Source organism: Schistocerca americana, chromosome 3 (assembly GCF_021461395.2).
Source record: "Schistocerca americana isolate TAMUIC-IGC-003095 chromosome 3, iqSchAmer2.1, whole genome shotgun sequence".
NCBI lineage: Eukaryota > Metazoa > Arthropoda > Insecta > Orthoptera > Acrididae > Schistocerca > Schistocerca americana.
The window spans coordinates 183,415,100-183,437,928 of NC_060121.1; the positions used below are offsets into that span (position 1 = coordinate 183,415,100).

Here is a 22,829-nt window from a genome sequence, read left to right on the forward strand (position 1 = left end):
CCCTGAGCATCCGAATTACCGTCTCCTTTTCCCGCCTGTGGCAGTCCATCTCCGACATCGGCAGCCTAGATCTGGGCTAACAATTGTGGTTTGCATGTGGTCCCTTCTCTCTGAACTGGAGTCCTTCCCTTTACCTCTATTTGCAGTTTGTCCATGTACACCTCCATGGTGTACGCCTCGGTCGCAGCTTCGTCTGGACCTTTTGCGTGGCCCTAAGGACTCCGCTAACCCCGGCGCTCTCCGCTGTCACTTTCTTAATGTGTTCCGGGGCTCTGAAGCAGTTTACACAAACGGCTCAATGGCTTATGGTCACGTAGGCTTTGCATATGTTCGTGGAGGATGTATTGAGCAGCACTCCTTGCCAGTTGGCTGCAGTGTTTTCACTACAGAGCTGGCGGCCATATCTCGTGCTCTTGAGTACGTCCGCTCACGCCCTGGTGAGTCGTTTCTCCAGTATACCGATTCATTGAGCAACCTACAAGCTATGGACCAGTGCTACCCTCACCACCCTCTGGTAGCGTCGATTCAGGAGTCCATCTATGCCCTGGAACAGTTTTGCCATTCCGTGCTGTTTGTGCCGACCCCAGACACATCGGAATCCCCGGCAACAAACTTGCCGACAGACTGGCCAAACAGGCGACATGGAAACTGCTTCTGGAGATAGGCATCTCCAAAGCTGACTGCATTCTGTCTTACACTGCAGGGTTTTCCAGCTTTGGGAGAGGGAATGGCATAACAGCATGCACAGCAAACTGCGTGTCATTAAGGAGACTGTGAATGTGTGGAAGTCTTCCATGCAGGCCTCTCGCAGGGAATCAGTTGTCCTCTGCCAGCTCTGCATTGGCCATACGTGGCTAACGCATGGTTACCTACTCCGTCGCGAGGACCCACCTCAGTGTCGCTGTGGCTCCCAAATAACAGTCGTCCACCTCATGCTGGACTGCCCACTTTTAGCAGCTCTGCGGCATACGTTTAACTTTCCCAGCACCCTGCCTTTGGCGTTGGGTGACAATTCCTTCACAGCAGCTTTAGTTTTATGTTTCATCTGTGAGAGTGGGTGTCATACTTCTATGTAGGTTTTAGCACGTGGCCTTTGTCCCTCTGTGTCCTCCACCCTAGTGCTTTTAGGTTGGAGGTTTTAATGTGTTGCAGAGTGGCTGGCCTTCCCTTTTTATTCTCGTGGTTGGCCAGCCATTGTAATCTGCTTTCATGTTTCCTCTCTTCTGTTTCTAGCATCTCTCTGTTGTTTTCTTGTCCTCTTTTGTTCCTTATAGTGTTTGTTGCCTTCCCTTTATTCTTGTGGCTTTTCCTTTCTTTCTGTTTTGTGTTATATGTTTCGTCCATTTTATTCTCACACTTGTGGCATTGTTTTATTAGGTAAAAGGGACCGATGACCTCGTAGTTTGGTCCCTTCTCCCGCCTTTAAACCAACCAACCAACATTGTACTATTACTTTTGTAGAAACCCTGCCTTTATATTGATTTTCATTACTATATGTACAGGTGAGTGCAGACAATGGAAAATCCAGGATGAAATAATGAGATATATCGTGATTAGTGATGGAAACTTATGTAGCTGAAAGTTCGCAATACTAAAAGCAAAAAAAGTCCAGTAAACTAGGATTATAAAAGGCATACCTTAAGAACAATAAGTACTTCTTCATCTTTGATACTGTGAAACAAACATTATCTATCAAACAAGTGCTCATAGCTCTTAAGGTATGCATTTTAGAACCCACATTTACTAGATTTTTTGTTTTGTTTTGTTTTTTTGTTTTGTTTTGTTTTGGTCCATACTACCTCCTCCCAAAATAATGAAAGCAAAGAGCTTATAGTAGAAGAGGTTTGTTTTATAGTGTCAAAGATGAAGAATTGCTCATAGCTCCTAAGGTATATATTTAGATACCATGTTTGCTAGACTTTTTTTGCTTCTGGTATTGTGTACTTCCAACTACATGCATTTATGCCATTGATTGTGACACACCCTGTACATATTAGTGTGTGTTCAGTTGAATTGCCTTATCTATTGGTCAAATGTCTCCTCTATACAGTGAATGGTTATCCTTATATGCTTTGTATTCTATATCAAGTTCTTTATTTCTTGAAAGACTCCATTTGCATGCTATGTGACATTCTACATTGAAAACTGGAGATAGGCTTATGGATTTGTCAGAAGTGTAAGGCTGTTGTTGTCTTGTGCATTATGTTTGTTTAGCACCATCCTATGAACAACTCTGTTTCTCTTGATGAGACCAGTAATGTGTTAGAGGAAAGTGACTAGCTGACAGGTGAGCTTCCTCTTTGCAACCAGAAATGTTTTTTGGACGCTCTCTGTGTATTACAACGTTCTCCTTTGTGGAACTCTTCGTGGTTTCCAGTTGAGTGTTAACTGAGGGTATTGTACTATTTAAGTTACCATTTTTTTATAAAGTCTGCCTGTAGTTTCAGTTAACAATAGGATACAAGATTCACCTTCTACATTAAGGACCAACAATTTTTTTGTTCACGTAATTTGTCAATTTTTTCTGGGTAATCAGCCTGGCCCTTTGTCTTAGCCACTTGGCTATCAAGCCGCTATTATAAGCATCCAAGAGCAAAAACTGTTTCCCATCAGTGACCAGTGAAGTTAGCGATAGATAGGGCCCAGCTTTGTTCAGCCCTCATCCCCATCTGAAGATGGAAGGCTCGCGGCATTGACAGCGAAGTGTGATAACCTGAAATGGATGTCACTTGATTCTGCTGGTGTGTGGTTGGACACGTGGGTGTTTATTGAGCTAACATTCCTTTTTTGCACTGTATTTTGCTTCATTTAATAAAGTGGATGAGGTTTATGTAGCCCTCTTAGGCCATTGTTGATTTTACATTCCTTTCTAGTCTATCTTCTGTCACTGAAAAACATGTAAAAAATCTGTACCAGACTGCAGTTAACAAGAGTCAACGGACATGAAAGGGAGGGACTAGTTTGAGAAGGATGTGCGAAAGGGCTGCAACCTATCCTCAGTATTATTCAGTCTGTACATAGAGCAAGCATTAAAGAAAACCAGGGGGAATTATAGTTTAGGGAGAAGAAATAAACACAGAGGTTTGCCAATGACACTCTTGTTCTGTCAGAGACAGAGACATAGATTAGTTGAACAGGATGGACAGTGTCTTGAAAAGAGGTTATAGGTTGAACATCAGCAAAAATAAAACCAAAATACTGAAATCAAGTGATGCTAAGGAAATTAAATTAGGAAATGAGACATTAGAACTAGTTTGTGCGTTTTGCTGTTTGGGCAGCAAAGTAACTGATGATGGCTGAAGTAAAGAGTATATAAAATGAAGACTGCCAGTAGCAGGAAAAGAATTCCTGAAAAAGAACAGTTTGTTAATAAATTATAAATTTAAATATTAGGTAATCCTTATTGAAAGTATTTGTCTGGATTGTAGCCTTATGTGGGAGTAAAACATGGATAATAAACACTATAGACAGGTGGAGAATAAGTGTTTGAAATATGCTAGTAGAAAAAACTACTGAAAATAAATGTTTAAATAGATTAACTAAAGAAGTACTTAACCAGACTGGAGAGAAATCAGCTTTTCGGCATAATTTGACTAAAAGAAGGTCTAAGTTGTTAGCGCATGTCATGAGAAATCAATGAATAATTAATTTGGTAATTGAGGGAAATGGGGGGGGGGGGGGGGGGGGGGTGTTAAAATTGTAGAGGAAAGCAGACCTGACTACAGCCAGCAAGTTAAGGTGGATGCAGGTTGTTGCAGTTGTCTAGAGATGAAGAGACTTTCTTAGAATACACTGTTGTGGAGAGCTGCATCAACCAGTCTTCATGGAAAACAACAACATGCAAAATCTATACCTAATGGTGGCAAACTTTTACAGCCCAAGCACTACTTTATTTTCCAAGAAAACTGTGTAGTAATTAAAATAAATAGGTAACACTATTCTGGACATATGGCAGTTTTGTTTCTGTGGGTATCTTGACAGAGAAAGTATGTCATGTCTTTACTTGTGTCCCTCAACAAGAGGGCTTGTGAAAGTGTTGAGGATGCTGAACTTGCCTTCAGGTCACCTTATTGGCCTTAAGTTCACTTGGCCTGCTCTGTCGTGTTGGACAGTGAAAGTTGGTTAGTTAATGTGAGCATAGACGGTCTCCACTTCACCAACTAAAGTGATTCTCCCCATGAGGTTGTCATTTCAGATTTCTCATATGCTTTGTATTTAAATAATATAATTAAATAATATACATATTCACAGTTTGATTAAAAATATGGATGTTAGTCATGGGACAACAACATGTAAGTTTGGCCCACCTAACAAAAAAGTGTTGTGGTTATTTGAATTCCACCAGTTTCTTGGGTGTGCATCAGGAACGTCATTATATGATTACATTACATCATTTGTTTTCTGTAAAGCAAGCATTGTGGCAAGTATGTTGACTTAGGTGTACAAGCTGTATGTGCTCAGACATGAGGAAAGTAGTGATGTCCTGGATGCACACTTACAAGAAGATGGAATGCTCTGTATTAAGGAAGACTTCAAGAATCACATTTAGGTTGCCTTCTCTTGTGTATTCCAGAATGCAGTTATTTCAGACTCATTTGTAATTGTTACAAACCTAAAAAGAGCACTGGTTGTACATATTATAATGTGTTTCACATATTTATCACTATTCATAATAGTTTGAAATTGTATAAAACAGAAACTTGTCACATTGTATGGATGTTTGTTTTAACAGAGCGCATTGAAGAGCTTAAACTAATGATGCAGGAGAAGAGAGCTGCTTATTTGCGACTTAAGGAAGAAGTCATGCAAGTGAGAGCTGGACATGCTGATGACCGGTTACCAGATATGCTGCGAGAAATTGAAGAGTAAGGAATTTTTAATGTCCATTTATATTAATGATAGGTGCAGTGAGTACCAGCTAAGTGTAAACTGAAGTGCTGTTCTTTCAGTTTGATGGTAAAAAATGTAATGATGGTAGAGATAAAATTACTGTAGTCACACAGATGCAGCACTACTGAAATACAACCCTGAATCAGGTTTTTGAGAGCATATGGCTTGGAAGAAAAAATCGGAGCAGGGGAAAATGGATTCATTAATGTATTGACCTTTGATTTCCAAGTTATCCATTCTCTTTTCGGTGCATGCTTCGTTCAAGTATCTTCATCTTTCTCTCTCTTTCACATGAATTCCTGAAGGGAAAACTGTGTTTGATGAAAGTTGGTCTAGTGTTATCTTTATGCATAGAGGAGAATAGACTGGAGTAACTAAAATTTTAAAATAATCACCTTTTTGACCAACAAAAGAAATTTGCCTGTTGCTGTAAGTGTGTGTGTTTTTTATGAAAGGAAAGAAGAAAAACAAAATGAAGCACTCTTCATATGGGCCAACCTCCTTACTAAAACTGATTTGAGGTTTGGCTTCTGAATATAATTTGACGTGCTTCTGACTCTTCTTTTTCTAGTATTTAATTTAGATATTTTTCCTGTCTTGTTAAACCACATTTTGTAGGTTTATAGAATTTTATTCTGGATGATAATCATGGCTGCACTGGTTTTTGTTCACTACATTCTTTTATAATTGTGGTGCAATACCCTGAATGTCAGATCTGATTAATAGTGGGTTCATTAATGAAGCAATTTAGCAAGTTCCAGATTTCATGTTATTGTTATTAAAAGGATAACAGACCATATTAATAAATAGTCCAAAGAAACTGTTTGTCTGCCGGCCGCGATGGTGTAGCGGTTCTAGGCGCTCAGTCCGGAGCCGCGCGACTGCTACGGTCGCAGGTTCGAATCCTGCCTGGGGCATGGATGTGTGTGATGTCCTTAGGTTAGTTAGGTTTAAGTAGTTCTAATTTCTAGGGGACTGGTGACCACAGATGTTAAGTCCCATAGTGCTCAGAGCCATTTGAGCCAAACTGTTTGTCTGTATTCTATGGTCATACAGAGGCAAAAGATTTCTCTTTTGCCTCTGGCAAATCTGCAGTTTCTGGATTCTCTGTCACACCATTTGTCTCATTGATGGGTAAACCTTTAAATCACCTGTCTGAAGCTTACAATTGTCAGTTCTGAGAACCATCTGACTTGAATGATGAACATTTAGGGAGAGGATTGATTTATTCGGCATTTCTTGTCATTCTGGGACCCTCATAGTTATCACTTACTCGGCAGGGATTGTGGGGTAGTACAAAGTTGTTACCAAGACCTACCAAAATCACATTTGTCTTGTGCAATTCAGAGTACTCTTTGCTTTGTAACTCTCTTGCTATAATAAAGTTGACTTTAACAATTCTTTGTTACCTTGTGGGATGTTTTTAAGTTTAAATTTCAATGCTCTTTGTTAATATTTATTGTCACTTCAGATTCTGCCTCTTTTCCTTACAGTATTCAGTTGAATTATTACAGAAGTTGTTAAAGTTGAAGCACCTGTTACCGCTTCCCATGCCATGTAGTAGAAATTTTGTTCGTGTATCATCCTTGAGTACATTTATCATGTTCTAGAATAGCACATTGTCATCAGAATCACCATAACTGGCATCTCTCTCAGTAAGAGGAATTAGTCTCAAAGGGACTCTCCCTGCTCCTCCTTCTGACTAGGCAGCTGTTTCAGATTCTCTGCAATACTGGTCATCACGGTGATTTCTTGCTAATTTTCTTTCAGTGCAGACTGTGGTTCAAGTTCTTTTTTTGCCCTAAATATAAAGCTTAGCCAAAGCAACAAGCAATTTGTCTTCAGAACAGTGCAGCTGTTTCCAAATCGTTAAATTTTATGACTTATCAAAGTTTAAGATCTACTTTCTGACTTAGTATGAAATGTTGGTACTAAATGGCTTAATAGTGCCCTTAATGTCGTAAAACAGCAGTGAAATTTTACAATGATCATATGGATGTGGTGAAGATTGTACTTTGCCTCTCTTGTCTGTTTCTAATTTGGATTTTTTTTTAGTCTACCTTCATCTGTATACCACAAGCCACCTTATTCCATGTGATGGAGAATGTTCTGGCACCACTATAATTTTCCTCCTTCCCCGTACCATTTATGTATGGTGTGTAAGGACAAATGCCGATAAACCTGTGTATGAGTTCTAATGTCTGATTTTCTTCTCCTGGTCTGTTTGTGAGCCATATGTTGGAGGAAATAATATGATTCCTGCCTCTTCTTGAAACATAATTTTCTGGACATTTGACAGTGACCCCTCTTCATAGTAAATAACATTTGTCTTGCATTGTCTGCCACCAGACCAGTCGGTTTCACTATGCATCACCTTAAGACTCTCATACTCATTAAGTGGTTCTGTTAGTAAGACTCTCACACTCGCTAAATGATTTTGTTGGTAAACATGATGCTCATAATTATATCTCTTATATATCTTTTATTAATCCAAACTGCTAAGGGATCTGACCAAGCAGTACTCAATTATAGGTATTACAAATGTTTTATAAGTTATTTCTTTTGTGGAGTTATTACTTTACCTTAAAAATTTTCAAATGAATCTCAGCCTTGTATCTACTTTTCCTATAATTAGTTTCATGTGTTTATTCCACTTGAGGTCCTTCTTAAGTTGCTGCTAATAATGTAACTAAACAATAATGGACTTGCGTATCTATTTATACTCGGAACATTATTTATTTATGTTCAGGTTTAACTGCCAGTCCCTGCAGCAATCATTGATCATCTGCATGTCTTCTGACATGTTGCTACTGTCTTCTGAGTTACAACATTCCTATTGACAACACTATTGTCCACACAACTTGGGAATGTAACTGGGTGATGTAACCTCCTGAAGAAAAATTCTTTGTCGCAAGGGACTATCAAGAGTCTTAAGGGATTGGATACCTGTGAGTTTTTTTGGTATGATCAGATAGTATTTGCGGAATTGTTTACACACAAGACAAATTTTCAGTAATTGTTATTGTCTCACTCTTACTTAAGAATACTTTCTGTAAGTGGCTGAGAGTCGTGCGAGAGCAGATATAGGAAGCATTTACACAGAGCAGTGAAAGAGAGTTGGTGATAGCTGAGAGATCACTTTCCATCAGTGAGAGGGATTGCATTTAAATAAGTGATATTTCAGTAACAATTATGAAAAGTGTAAGTTGCTACTCACCATAAACATGACACATTCAGGTGCACACAGACACAAAGAAAAGACTGTCTCTCTTTTCAGAGCCTGATGATAGATAATCAAAGCTCAGGCAAAGGATGTTTTTCAGTTTTGTTCCCTTGGGTGGATTGGGTAACAAAAGAGGTGCTCCTTTGTAGCTGGTTTGTGGGAGTGAGGGAACGATTGGGGGTGTATGGAGATGTGGCATGGGAAATCTGTTTGTGGAATAGGTCTGGGGGTAGTGCCTGTCTGTGAAGGACTTTGTGAGACCTTCAGCATACTGAACAAGGGTGTTCTTGTCACTGCAGATAGATCTTCTGCAGGTGGCAGGTTGTATGGGAGGAATTTTTTGGTGTGGAAGGGATGGCAGCTATCTAAGTGTGGGTACTGTTGGTGGGTTTAATGTGGACAGAGGTGTGTGTGTGTGTGTGTGTGTGTGTGTGTGTGTGTGTGTGTCTGTCTGTGTGTGTGTGTGTGTGGAACGATCAGAGAGTAGGAGGTGAATGTCCAAGAAGGTGGCACACTGGTTAGACGAGGACCAGGTGAAGCAGATGAGGGAGAAGGTGTTGAGGTTGTGAAGGAATGAGAGTAGGGTGTCTTGGGCATGAGTCCATATCGTGAAGATATCATCAGTGAACCTGAACCATACCATTGTATTGAGATTTAAGGAGGCTAGTAAGGTTTCCTCTAGATGGCCCACAAACAAGTTGGTGCAGGAGGGTGCCATGCGGGTCCCCATGACTGTGCTGTGGATTTGTTTGTACACCTTCCCTTCAAATACAAACTAATTGGTTGTTAGGTTAAAGTTATTAAGGTGTTGGAGGAATGAGGTAGTGGGTCTGGAGTTTGAAGGACATTGTGAGAGATAGTGTTCAATAGCAGCAAGACCATGGGCATGAGGGATGTGTGTGTAGAGGGAAATTTATTTATTTATTTTTATTTATTGATTTATTTAACCTGGTTATTTAACCTGGTCGCAACAATGACAATTGGGGATCCAGGAGGTACAGAAAGGTGTGGTGATGGTGAATATTCTGTGGTACATTTGAAATAAGAGGCAATTGGTTGGAGATGTTAGTCAGTGAAGGCCGAAATTCTTTCAGTGGGGGTACTATAACTGAATATGATGAGATGTCCAGGATTGTTAGGTTTGTGAATTTTGGGGAGCATGTAGAATATGGGTGTGCTGCATGCCATAGGGATGAGGAGGAAAATAGATTCAGGGGAGAGTTTGCGGGAAGGGCCTGAGGCTGTCGGCAGGGATTGGAAGTTGTGTTGGACTTCTGGGATGGGATCACTTTGGCAGAGTTTATTGGTGGACGGGTCAGACAATTGGCAGAGGCCATCTGACAGGTAATCACATTGTAGCAACAGTGGTGGAGCTGTTGTCTGCAAGTAGGATCTGTTTTGAGGCTGTGTATAGCTATCATTTCTTCTGCTGAAAGATTGGTCTTCTTGGGAAGGGAACTGTGGAAGAATTGAGGCCAAGATGGAGGTAAGAAATTCCTGGGATGTGACCAGGGGGTGGTTAGGTGGGGGAGGATCTTGTTTGGCTGGTGGTATGAACTGGGAGAAGCAGTGTTCAATATTGGGATTAGGTTGGCTGTGGTTGGAGGGACTGATGGTAAAGAAGTCTTTCCGTCACAGCAATTGGTAGGAGGAGAGTAGATCTCTGACAAATCAACCATGGTTAAATTTGGGTGTAGGACTGAAGGTGATACCTTTAGATAGGACTGAAACTTTGGTGGAGCTGAGGATTTATGTGGAAAGGATAAAAACAGTGTTCCAGCACTTGATTTAGTGGGTACTGGTAGGTAGTTTTGGGGGTATTGTAAATTGAAAAGGTCGCCTAGGCAGTGCCAAGGTGCTATGAGGGGTTGAAGAGGAGGAACTCTCTGGTTGAGACATAGGTTTTATAGTGATGACCGAAGGTGCCACTAGGAAGTCAGCAGGTTGGATAACTTATAGAGATGGTGTCTGGAATGCTCTAGCGGGTGCTGGAGAGCATGGTTCATCCATTCCTGCTAACATCATCGAATAGTGTCATCACTCCTATTCAAATGAATAGTGGCGTTAGTCCTATTCAAATGTCGAGTGATTCACCCATTACAACAACTGGCTTCTTTGGACAAAGTAAACCCTGTTTCTCAAATCCTGACATAAGTGTATATCCTGACATAAGTGTATATCCTGACATAAGTGTATATTGTTCACACACCTGTATGTGATGGTTAGTTACTGTCCAACTGAGTGCACGGAATAAAATTTGCAAAGAATTTATGCCCTGATATTGCCAAGTCCCCTATTTTGTCCTTGCGAACTGCACAGTGAAATTGTGTTGCAACATCACTCATTCACTCATTGCCCACCAAAGTTTGCAGTTTTGTGTCTTCTGTTGATATCTGTATGAATATCAGTTTGTGGTGCTTTTTTGTATTTTCCACACCTTCCTGTACCACACACACTTGTGAACCTTAACTTAACCAACCCCCTTCCTCCCACCACGCCCCTCTCTATGCGTGTGTCTCAACACATGCCTATTCCCATACTTCATTCGTTCCATTTTTTTCCCCGCATTTTTGTACATTTTTATGTAATTGAATGTGCATATTTTTACATATTCATGCTTACTTTTAAGAATTTTATGTATTTGTGTGTATTGCTGTGTGTCAGTATCTATTTTTACGCTTCTTTTTCTGTTATCTAGTTCCCCTCACAACCAATTAACACATTAATTTGCCTGTTACGAATATCACTTCCTGTTTCTCCAATGACATCCATGCTGCAATGGACCCCTGCTCTATCTTTCTGCATCAGTTCAGAAATGTATCCCTTTCCCTGGCTAAAACCCAGTCCCACATCTCGTATAAACCCTAGAATTCCTCCCCCCTCCCACACCACTGGACTAACCATAAAAATTTCTTTCACTGGATTCCATCACTCCTTTCACAGTGACCTTTTCATTTTCACATTCTGCCAGTTCCTGTGCCTCACAAACCTGGTACTGAAGCAACAATTTTTCATGTAACAGGCATACCAAAACCACCTGTGCTCCATCCGTAAGATACTGCTACTGTGAAATCCCTAGTGCATACATCACATCTCTTAAAACTGAATCCCTCGCTCTTCAGCATCCGGAAGAGCATTCCAGACACCACCTCCATAAGTTATCCAACCTTCTGGCTTCCTACTGCCACCTTGGACACCACCTTCCAACACCTATCCTACCCACAGTATTCCTCCTTGTCAACCCCTCATCGCACCCATTGCTGCCTAGGTGACTTTTTCAGCAAACAGTACGTCCAAAACTACCTACCAATACTCCACTAAATCAAGTGCCAAAACAATCCCGGAACACTGTTTACCTTTCCACCTAAATCTTCAGCCCCACCAAAGGTTTAGTCCCATCCAAAGGCCTCACCTTCAGCCCTACACCCAAATTTAACCGTAATGAATTTGTCAGAGACCAACTACCCTCATCCCGATCCCTGCAGTGGACAGACTTCTTTACCACCAGTCCTTCCAACCATAGCCAACCTAATCCCATTTCATATCACCAGCCAAACGTGAACCCCCGCCACCTAACCACCCACTGGTCACATTCCAGGAATTCCTTACCTCCAACTTGATCTCGCCATTCTTCCCCAGTTCCCTTCCCAAGGACACCAGCAGAAGAAATGACAGCCATACACAGCCTCAAAACAGATCGTACCTGCGGACAAAGGTTCCACCACTGTTGCTACGAAGTGACTACCTGGCGGATGGCCTCTTCCAGTTGTCTGACCTCTCCACCAATGAACTCTGCCAGAGTGATCCCATTCCAGAAGTCCCTGCTGAAAGCCTCACACCCTTCCCAAAAACTCTCTCCTGAACCAATTTTCCTCCTCACCCCTATGACACCCACCTTCTGCATGCTCCCCAAAATCCACAAACCTAGCAATTCTGGACTCCCCATTTTAGCTAGTAATTGTGCCTCCACTGAAAGAATTTTGGCCATCACTGACCAACAACTCCAAGCATTTGGCAAAAATCTAGCCTTCCACATTAAAGGTACCAAGAAGTTCCTTCACAGATTCTACATCACCACCCTCTTTACCTCCTGGAATCCTACTAGTCACTCTTGACTCCACTTCCCTACACACCTACATTCCTCAAACCTATGGTGTTGTCACTATCGAACACCGCTTCTCCCAGCATCCTTCAGATTTCAAACCCACTACCACATTCCACATACATATTACTGACTTCATCCTAATATGCAGATACTTCTCCTTTGAAGGGAAGGTGTGCAAACAAATCTGTGGCACAATGACACGCACCCACATGCTAACCTCCTATGTCAACCTGTTTATGGGCCATGTAGAGGTAACCTTACTAGCCTCCAAGAACCCCAAACCCTGATGTGGTTCTGGTTGATTGATATCATCTTCGAGATCTTGACTTATGGCCAATACACCGCAGCCTCATTCCTACATATTTGCAACACCTTCTCACCCATCTGTTTCTCCTGGTCCTTCTCGACTCAGCATGCCACATTCCTGGGTGTCTCCACCTCCTCTCTGCTGGCTCTATCCATTTCTCTGTCCACATTAAACCCACCAACCACCAACATTGCCTGCATTTAGACAACAGCCATCCCTTCCGCAGAAAAAAATATATCTCATACAGCCTGCCACATGGGGGCTGTGTACCCTCAGTGACAAGAATGTCTTTGTCCAGTATGGTGAAGGTCTCTTAAGACCTCCACAGGCAGGCAGGTGTCATCCCCTAGACCTACTCCACAAGCAGATCAAGCAGATTTCCTGTGCCACAACCCCCCCCCCCCCCCCCCCCACCACAACCACACACACACCCTCAATCTTCCCACCACCCCCAACATTCAGTTATGAAGGAGTGCTTCCTTTGTTACACACTGCTACCTCAGACTGGAACAACTGAATCACATCCTTCGTCAGGGCTCTGATTATCTATCATCATGCCTTGAAACGAGGGATATCCTACCCAAGATCATTCTCATCCCTCATAAAGTGGTGTTCCGTCACCAGCCCAACCACCACAATATCATAGTCCATCCATATTCCACTCGCAATCCCAGCCCCTTGCCACAGGAATAATATGCATGTGGAAGACCTAAGTACAAGACCTGCCCAATCCAGTGACCCAGGACTTTCTATTGTGGTCTTGCACAGGCTTATCTTATCCTGTCAGAGTCTGGGTCACTTGTGAAAGCACCTATGTCATATACTAGGTCTGTTGCAATCATTGAACAGCTTTTCATATTGGTATGACGATGAATCAGCTGTCCACCAGGATGAATGTCTACTGCTGAACTGCAGCAGAGAGCAGAGTGGACTACCTAGGCACATCAGGCAGCTGGACATAACATGCATGATTCAGTGGCTGCTCATAATTCAAAATGTCTGGATCCTCCCTCCTGCCACCAGCTTTTCTGAACTGTGCAGGTGGGAGTTCTCCCTACAATACATTCTCTGCTCCTAAAATTATCCCTGCATAAACCTACGATAACCTAGTGTCCCTACACCTAACAGAACTCACTCCCCCCCCCTTCTTGATCCCCTTTCCTGTGACCTCCTCCCAATTTGCATCCCACTCACCCTCGTTGTGTGCTGTTATTTGTCACTGTTTCCACCAGTCTTTTTTTCTCTTTGATCCTCTCCTTTATGCTTTCCTTTTCCTGTCCCTCCCTTGCCACAAAGACTCATGACGCTGTGTAAGGTCCTGCTTGCTTCAGCAGACAGTGTTCTCTCCCTCCACCCCATACCGCATCCACTTCTGTGCCCCACTCCTGATTGTCAGTGCAACAGTTGCAGTCTGGCTAGGGTGGTCAGAGATTGCAGTTGTGTGTGTGTGTGTGTGTGTGTGTGTGTGTGTGTGTGTGTGTGTTTTCCTTTCTTTTCTAAAGATGATTTTTCTATTTTAGTAAGTTTAATGTGGACTCTAACTTCACTTGCTTTTCTCAGTCTGATTTGTTCTGATTGATAGAGATTAGGTTTGATGCTGAATTAACTAACCTATTTTTTTTTTTAAAAAAAAGTATTGGCTCTCACTTACTTTTTATTCAATGACCAGTTCTGTGAACAGGCATGTGGAATTGCAATGGGTAGTCCTTTGTCACTTAATGTTACTAACCTTTTTACGGAAGGTTTAGAGGAACAGGCCCTGGAGTCAGTGGCATTGATACCCGCATACCTTTTTAAATATGCAAATAATACTTTTGTTAGTTGGCCTTATGGAAGTGAGAATTTAAACAGCTTTTTAGGACATTTTAATTCAGTCCACCCAAATAATTGTTTCATGATGGAGTTGTAAAAGGATGGCTGTCTTCCTGTCCTAAATGTATTGGTCAAGAACAAAGTTTGATGGTACTCTGGGCCATGCCATTTTATAGGAATCAAAGTCACACTTCAGGCTGATAGTTGTCACCAACTGGCCCAGCATGAAGGGAAACATTTGTACCTTGGTTCATAGGGCCCTTGTCATCACACATCATGAAAGTTTCCTTGGTACCAGTCATTGTATGGATTATATCGATACAGTGATTCTTACATGCACTTCCAGGTATTGGGATAGTGATATTAAGGAAGCAGATGGCATTAAATTTGCAAGTGATGTTATAATTGAAGACTGTTTTAACAAAACTCAACAAATGCAATTTACAGTATTTTGCAGGAGAGGTATTTTTAGTTGTACTCAGAATAATTGCTTCAAAAATTTAATACTGGTTACCTATGTAGATAGGGATTGATGAGGGAATAACTGAAGTTCATCACTAACAGCCTTTATCGAGGAAAAAAGTTAAAAATTGCGCATTTTTACAAAGCTCAACATATCCTCTTCTTCAGGCATGTTTCTTCTTTATTTTATGAAGCTAGATGGTATATTTATACATTCTAAGCATTTCATTTCAATGGGCTCTCAAGTTTAATACATTTTGTAGACAATATATGAATAAGAAATTAACACTATATCGATGAATTAATTTTTTGCTTGTATGTTGATACATGAACAGGAGTTTCAGTAATAAAATGTGTCTCTCACATCTTAAACCTATTATGACACTCATAGTGATGTGTTTAAATGACAACTAAAGCAGTAGTTTGTCTTTTAATACAGTGTTTGGATTTAATGTTGTGTAATACGAAGCAATACTGAAACACAGTCCTGCTTGATGTGAAGGTTCTTCATAATACAGAATTTTGACTTCAGTATCATTAGCATCCCCTTGTAAACTTTTGAATAGAACACTTTATTTTCCTTTGAATCATTTTCAGAATAACACCTCAGCTTCTTCAAGTTATTAGCTCTAGTTTTGCTTTACGTGATCCACTGATAGAAGTTGAGGTGCTTCTAACATTATTGAAGCACTTCTCTTACCAGGTTTCAGTACCTCAACAACTATCGGTGAAGCAAAGTATTTTGGAAAAGGCATTGTGACGCGGTCTTAGGTCTTCTTACATAATGCAGTACTTTTGCCATGGATATCTTAAAAGGTGGTTTCAAACAATGGAAACTCCAGTTCGGAAAATTAACAATAGAAGGGAAAAGATAAGATTGCTACTCACCGTAAAGGTGACATCTTGAGTTGATTTGTAGACAGGCACAACGAAGAGTCTTACACACACATAGCTTTTGGCCAAAGCCTTGTTCAGAAAAGGAAATCCTGCACCCATACCCTGCTATCCCTTCTTCCCCTTCCCCTTCAGACTGGTGCCTTCAGTCAATGTGACAGTTGCATTTCTGTCTAAGCTTCCAAAGATTGCAGTCATGTGTGCATGAGGCATGCTTGCTTGCGTGAATGAGTGACCGCAAACTCTGTCTGAGCTGCCAGAGTTGGCAGTCTTATGTGTGCGTGAGGTGTGCTTGCTTGTGTGTATGAATGGTGTGTGTTTCTCTCTTTCTCTTTTGCGGATGTAGGCTGTGGCTGAAAGCTTTGTGTAAGTGTCTTTTAATTGTGCCTGTCTACTACTTAATGTGTAAGTAGCAATCTTATCTTGTCCTATGTTGGTGATATTCCTATTTGGAATTTCCATAGTTTGATAATTTGAATTAAATATGATGCCCAGTGGTCTGCTCGCTACTAATAGTGCACCTGGTTGGTTTCGACATAAGAAACAAATCATTACAGGTTTGTAGTGAAACTGTTATTAATTTTTCTGATTCGCTTATTTCTAACACTACAAAAAATAAGATTAATCCTTTGAAGACTAAGTTTATAGACACTCAGAATGAAAATATGTCGGGGCTTGTATATCAGTTATCACAAAAAAGGTTGTGATCTTTGTTGAGGTAAGGCTTCAATAGAATGGTTACAACCCAACCGGACTGGAAACACAGAGGCCACAAGTACCTGTTTTTATTTCTGCTTCTCTTTCTGTGTGCACTATAATATGAAAAATAAATGTAGTTTCATCACACAGTGTAAACAGTTTTATTCCAAATCTGTGCCTTTCACTTGGTACACATTGTTTGGAAACAAGTCTAACTTCCCCACCATAAGAAACTCATTAATGCAGAAATCTCTGGATGGATTTAGAATTGACTTGAATTTTGCTGCCAAAAGATTCACAATATAATTCCTTGTGTAAAGCCTGTATGCCCTCTCAACATCTCCCAAAATGCCTGCACCACTAAAATGTAACATTTGAAGAAATGGCATGTAGACAATGAGTCCTTCAGTCTATTCTTCTTTACTTGAGCCAGCAGAATGCAGGCTGCTAAAAGCTGATACTTCTTATCTACACCTAGAACTGTTCATTGAATTCCCCAGGATGATCCTTGACATTGTTCATTCACTTACCTGCAAAAGCTGTTAGTTTCATTGGCAATGTATCCCATAAATTGCCTATCAAATATAAGCTGAAAACATTTATTTTCACCAGGTTCTTCACTTAGTCCACCATGAAGATCCACTCCCGAATTGTCGTTAAAGAAAGTGTAGTTCTGATTTGCAAACAAGCTGGCTGTCAGCTATCTGTATTTACCATTTCGTACCTTCTGCTTCTTTCTCATCTGTGAAGGGCCCAGTTCATGAATAATCTCATCAATTGAATCTTCACTTACTCTTGATAATACCTCACAGTCTTTGTGGTCTTCAAAATCACTAGCAGATTCCACAGCTGAGTATTCATTTAGAATATTTTTCTAATTTCATCATCACTCAGACCTTTCCAAAGTGTCGTTGTCACCAAACATAAAAACACAAGTCCAAGTATGAAATTTTGTTCTCATAGATCAAATGTATACAAGGCCACTTGAAAACGCAAGTAGATCCACATTTTCACAACAGATAGCAACACCATTGTCACAGAAGGGAGCAATTGTACCTATACAGCGTCAGATACCCACGACAGAAAGTGAAAACATACACATATGGTCGTAGGCTGGTGTGACAATTTGGTCATCGCTATTCTGGTGTGGTTGTGTTCACAAAGGATTAACCATGTTTATCACAGTAGGAAAATGTATCTTAAATAGGCCAGCCTCTGTTGTTTAGAAAGAGCAAAAGCAATACTAATAATGTGGCCTCTGTTTTACGCAGTTAGTGCAAACAGTAATATTTATTTTTTGTGATACTGACTGAGTTCCTGAGATGAACTTTCTTTACAATTAGTTGCTATTATGACCTTAATGTTAAATTTCAAAACTTACAACAATGCAGTTGTGTTATATAGATACTTACAGATATTAATTGCACATGCCACACATGAAGCTGAATCTGCCTGTGCTCCATTTCTGCAGGGATAATGCAGAAACTCCACTGATATTACTCTTGTCACTATGATGGGTTCGTGAAGTGTCACTATCACTGCCACTGCCACGACTGCATTATCATTTAATGTAGTTATCACCTCCTCCACCAAATTTTGGTAAACAGCTTCATTCTGCCATGCTCTTTCCATGGTGTTCTGTATGTGTTTGGCAGCTTTCTTCCAGTCTTCAGAGATGGCTATCCTGACAGCTTCTCTTGTGAGTGCTTCAATTACAAAGAGGGATATTGACTGTATTGGGTTGAAATTTTAGTAGTAAGGTGGTTGTCCAACAACTGTGTGCCCATGTTTTCTTTCCAGTTCATCAGTTTCATATAGGGGGAATTTCCGCCTTCCAATTTGGCATGGTAGGTGACTTGTCAACAACAACTGAATCGTAAAGAGTATTACATAAAACAACTGTTGCTGGTGTGTCAAGATTTGGTGTTAGTGAATCTTGGAACCATTGTGCAAAAGTAAGGTGGTTCATTTCTTTGTGATAGTCTACTGTTTTCTTTGAATTATAAGCAGGAGACTGTTTGGGAGAAAACCTCGCAAGGTGCCCACATGAAGAGGAATAAGTCTGTCCCCTTAGCCAGAAGGCATTGCCATTGGTCTTTTAGCTGCTTGACAGTGTGACCAGGATTGACCCACTAGGATTGACCCAGGATTGGCACACCACTTCGGCAATATTTATGCTACAGATGTCCCTGATAAACTGGCATCACCATGCAGCTATATCCTCCATCTCCATCAACAACTTACAGCCACAGAATTGTCCATAGTAAAAGCCTAGTTTGTGTAAAACTGTGTGCAAGGATGTGCGACAGCCATGAACAAGTCCTTATTCTTTAAAAGTGACCAGTAACTTCCTGAGTTTAGGATTTTTCTTCCTGTGATAATCATTAACGTGATGATGAACTGCATCCTGTGCAAGAGAATTGACGTTGGTAATCTGCTTATCCATTAGACATTTTTTCCCAGGGGTTTTAGGTTTTGATGATTCTTTGGGTTTCTTTTCTTTGTCGAATATTTGCTTCCCAAACTTCACAACAATGTTTTTGTTTATATTCAAAGCTGTGTCAGTTCCATTGATTATTTTGTTGATGGAGAGCAGTGGGTCACCATTAAGTTTGTCATTCTCAAAATAGACAACTATCAAGTAAAACACTTCACTCAACTGCTCTCGTACGGCAATCCCCTGGCCAAGAGAACAATGTTGAACCTTTCCACTTATGACTTTCAATGAACTTCCCACTGACATTGTTGAGTACCCCAGATCAAGTAATGTTAACAATGAATAACGGTAACAAGGAATAATGGTAACAGCAAATAAAAGAATAACTCCTACAGCTGTAAAAATGAACACACAGAAGGTCAAGGGATGAAGTGATCACAAGGGACAGCAAGCTGACTGTAACAGAAGCTCACTGCAAGCAGGAAGTGTTGCTTCGTGGGTGAAGGTTTGGCAACAATGAGAATTTGCTGCGGCTGTAGGTAAGTGTACTATTGGCAGAAAGTGGCCCAGGCGTGCTGCGTGGGCTTTCCCCCCTTCCACTTCCATCCTTGCTCTGAACCCTAAAGTAATTACTGCTCTGATCGACTACTACTGCCGTCTTCTACATTACTTTATTTGCCAAGCAAAGTAGTTTGCATGATCTTTTGTGACTTACTCTTTCTGTCTGCCCAGTTTTTAAAATGTCGTCTCCTTTCATGACTTTGACTGTCTGGTTTTTTTAATTTCCAATCTTTTTTTGATCATGTAGACCACTTTTGTGGTGAGAAGTACTCACCCACTCATTACCTCATGTTAACCATTGTCTGTTCTCACAATTTTCTTGTGAATTTTTCTGACCTTTTTTCGAATTTTTTGCCTGCTTTTCTTCAGTTTTTCTGTCTTTTTCCACCCTCTGCCTCTGGTTTTTGCCACCCTACCATTTCTAACACTCCAAACTGAACTCTCTTGCCATGATGAATCCCATCACACATTACATCCATTCTTTTCGAAAACATGCTTTTATGCTATCAAAATTAAGGTCCCAAATTCTGTTTCTCTAAACCTGCTTGTCTCTTGGAGTTACTCCCAAAGGCCCAACATTGAAAGTCCCTGTTTTTGGACGTGATCCTACTCTACACCAGCCTATTTTACGGTTTCAAATACAGCAATCTCTTGCACTTACCCAACTAAACTGTGACCTATATGCCTCATCTGTCAACTTCCATTCCACCAGAGTTCCCTCCTCCTACAAGATCCTGCAGTTATCTGCCTCTCATGTTTCCTTTATGATATCATGTGCCAATACAACTTCAGACTGCAACAACATGCCAGACTCACCTCAAAAAGCTATCCCACCTCCTTTGAAACTACCCCAACAGTGGTGTTTCTCTTCCTGTCCCTCTGCAGCTCCCCAAACAGCCACACCATCAGCCAGCACCCCTCTCCTACAAACCGAACTTGGCCAGCCTCCTTAACATCCCACAACCTTCACCACAGCCTCCCAGACCTGTAATAACTCATAATCACAAGAACCACTCACAATAGTACTGTGTTCTCAACCTCCTGTCGCATCCCTCTCCCCCACTGAATTGTCTGTATTATCCGAGAGTCTCACTTTCATCCCTAAATCTGGATTGAACCATGCTGCTTTGGTAGAGGACCTACTTTCCTTTATGCACAATGTCAACTGGAAATATCACTTTGCAACCCAATCCCAAAACTGTTCCAGCAGCAAACCTGACATTAAACCCTGCCTTGAACAGTTCAGATCACGATCCCAACTTGATCCACTACCACTATCTCAGATTATCCCTCACAAGCCTTCCAAGAATTCCTCACATCCAGCATTGCTTCACAACCTGTCCTCAGGTCCGTAAAACATGACCCTAACATGTCCTCTGCAGAATTCCAGGCTCTTCGTTCTCTAAAAGCTGATGACTCCATCATCATCATCATCATCATCATCATCGTGCTCCCAGCAGACAGAGGATCTACCACTGTGGTACTTGACCGACAGGAGTGTTTTAGTGGAGGTCTAAGCCAGCTGTCTGACACCTCTACATGCAGCATTTGCAACCAAGATCCCATCCCTGTGATTCAAACTGACCTGCAGACCCTCCTAAAATCCTCAGGCCCCTCACAAGGACTTTCACTTCTATCCATAGAACTTCCTACCCCACTCAAACCATACAGCCCCACCTTTTACCGTCTTCCTAAAATCCACATACCCAGTCATCCTGGTCACCCTATAGGTGCTGGCTTCAAAGCACCCATTGAACATATATCTGCCTTAGGGATCAGCACTTGCAACCCATGGTACAAAGACCTCTCTGCTGTATTAAAGATAACAACCATTGCCTAGATTGTCTGAAATCTGTGCCCATCCCACTCCCACCATACACCTTGCTTGTCATCATTGATGCCATCTGCATCTATACCAACATCCCCCACATACATGGTCTGTCTGCTGCTGAACATTTCCTCAGTCAACACCCACCTGATTCCAAGCCTGTGACGCCCTTCTTGCTCACATTAATCAACTTTATACTTACCAACAATTACTTCAGAGGGCAGACAAACAGATCCAAACAGAGCCATGGGAACCAGGATGACTCCTTCCTATGGCAACCTTTTTGTGGATCGCTTGGAGGGAGCTTTCCTGGGATCCATGAGTCTTCAGCCCCTGGTTTGGTGTAGGTACATTGGTGACATCTTTGCTCTGTGGACTCGCAGTGAGGCTGACTTGTTAAAATTCCTGGAATCTCTAAATACCTTCTCCCTGTTAAGCTTCACACGATCCTACTACGAATCCTGTGTCACTTTCCTTGAAGTTGATCTCATCTTCACTGAAGGCCAGCTACACACTTCTGTCCAGATCAGTCCACTAACAAACATTATTTACATTTTGGCAGTTGCCATCCTTTCTGTGTCAAACATTCCCTCCCATACAGCCTTGGCATTTGAGGTAAACATATTTGTTTGGAATCGGACACTTCACAGCAATACCCCACCACTCCCACTTCAGCCTTCACAGGATGTAATTATCCCAACAGCCTAGTTCAAAACCAGATTTCCTGGGCCATCACATCCAGTCCTGGTACCGCTAATCCCTCCAAAAGCAACTTTGGAGCACAACACTTGTCACCCAGTATTATCCTGGTCTTAAATGTATCACTCAGTTACTTTGATAAGACTGTGACTTCCTAAGATCGTGCTCTGAAATGAGCAAAGGGATAGCCACCTGTGAAACAACATGTCATATACCAGCTGTTAAGTAAACACAGTTCAGCCTTTTACATCGGCTTGACTACCACCCAGTTATCAGTCAGAATGAATCGGCATAGGCAGAGAGTGTACAAAGGTAACACACAATCCTGTTGTGGAGTATGCTATACAACATAACAGTTACGACCTTGGTGCCTGTTTCATCAAATGCGCCATCTGGATTCTTCAGCAAGACACCAGTTTCTCAGAACTCTGTAGGTGGGAACTAGTACGACAACATGTCTTTGGTTCTCACCACCCACCTGGCCTTAATTTAGGTTAATTCCTTCCATCTCAGTATTTATTTATAATAAGTACTCCTCTCTTCATTCCATTTTGGTTTTCTACATCTTTCATTTTCTGACCTGTCTATTTTTTTTTGTTGCCCCACCAATCCACCTCTTGTTACATACAATGCACTTAGCTTTTCACTATTACTAAATTGTGGACGATGTTTTAGTAGTAATCTCTGTCTTGCATATTACCCTGTCTTCCACCTTTAATCTCTCAGGTTTTTCAGATCTCAACCAGTGCAGTCCCCAACGATCAGTCTTTCCCCCTCATTCCGTCTGGTAAGTCGCCCCTGGCCAGGGGTTCTGGATGACTTTTCTTAGCTGTTCCCCTTTCCCTTAAACTCTCCAGTCCTCTTCCTTCACCCCTCTTCCTTCCCCTTCATCTCTTCCACCAGAAGGAGTAG

The 22,829-nt window shown here is 41.4% G+C and overlaps 1 protein-coding gene across 3 annotated transcripts in view; it reads left to right on the top strand.

The window, feature by feature from the left end:
* LOC124605611 (bromodomain-containing protein 8) overlaps positions 1-22,829 on the top strand; it is a 277,718-nt gene that overhangs the window by 36,900 nt on the left and 217,989 nt on the right. For all 3 annotated transcript variants that reach the window (XM_047137415.1, XM_047137416.1, XM_047137418.1), the window contains exon 4: positions 4,733-4,865. In XM_047137415.1, coding sequence (XP_046993371.1) covers positions 4,733-4,865 — 133 coding nt within the window. The remainder of the gene's footprint in view (positions 1-4,732; positions 4,866-22,829) is intronic.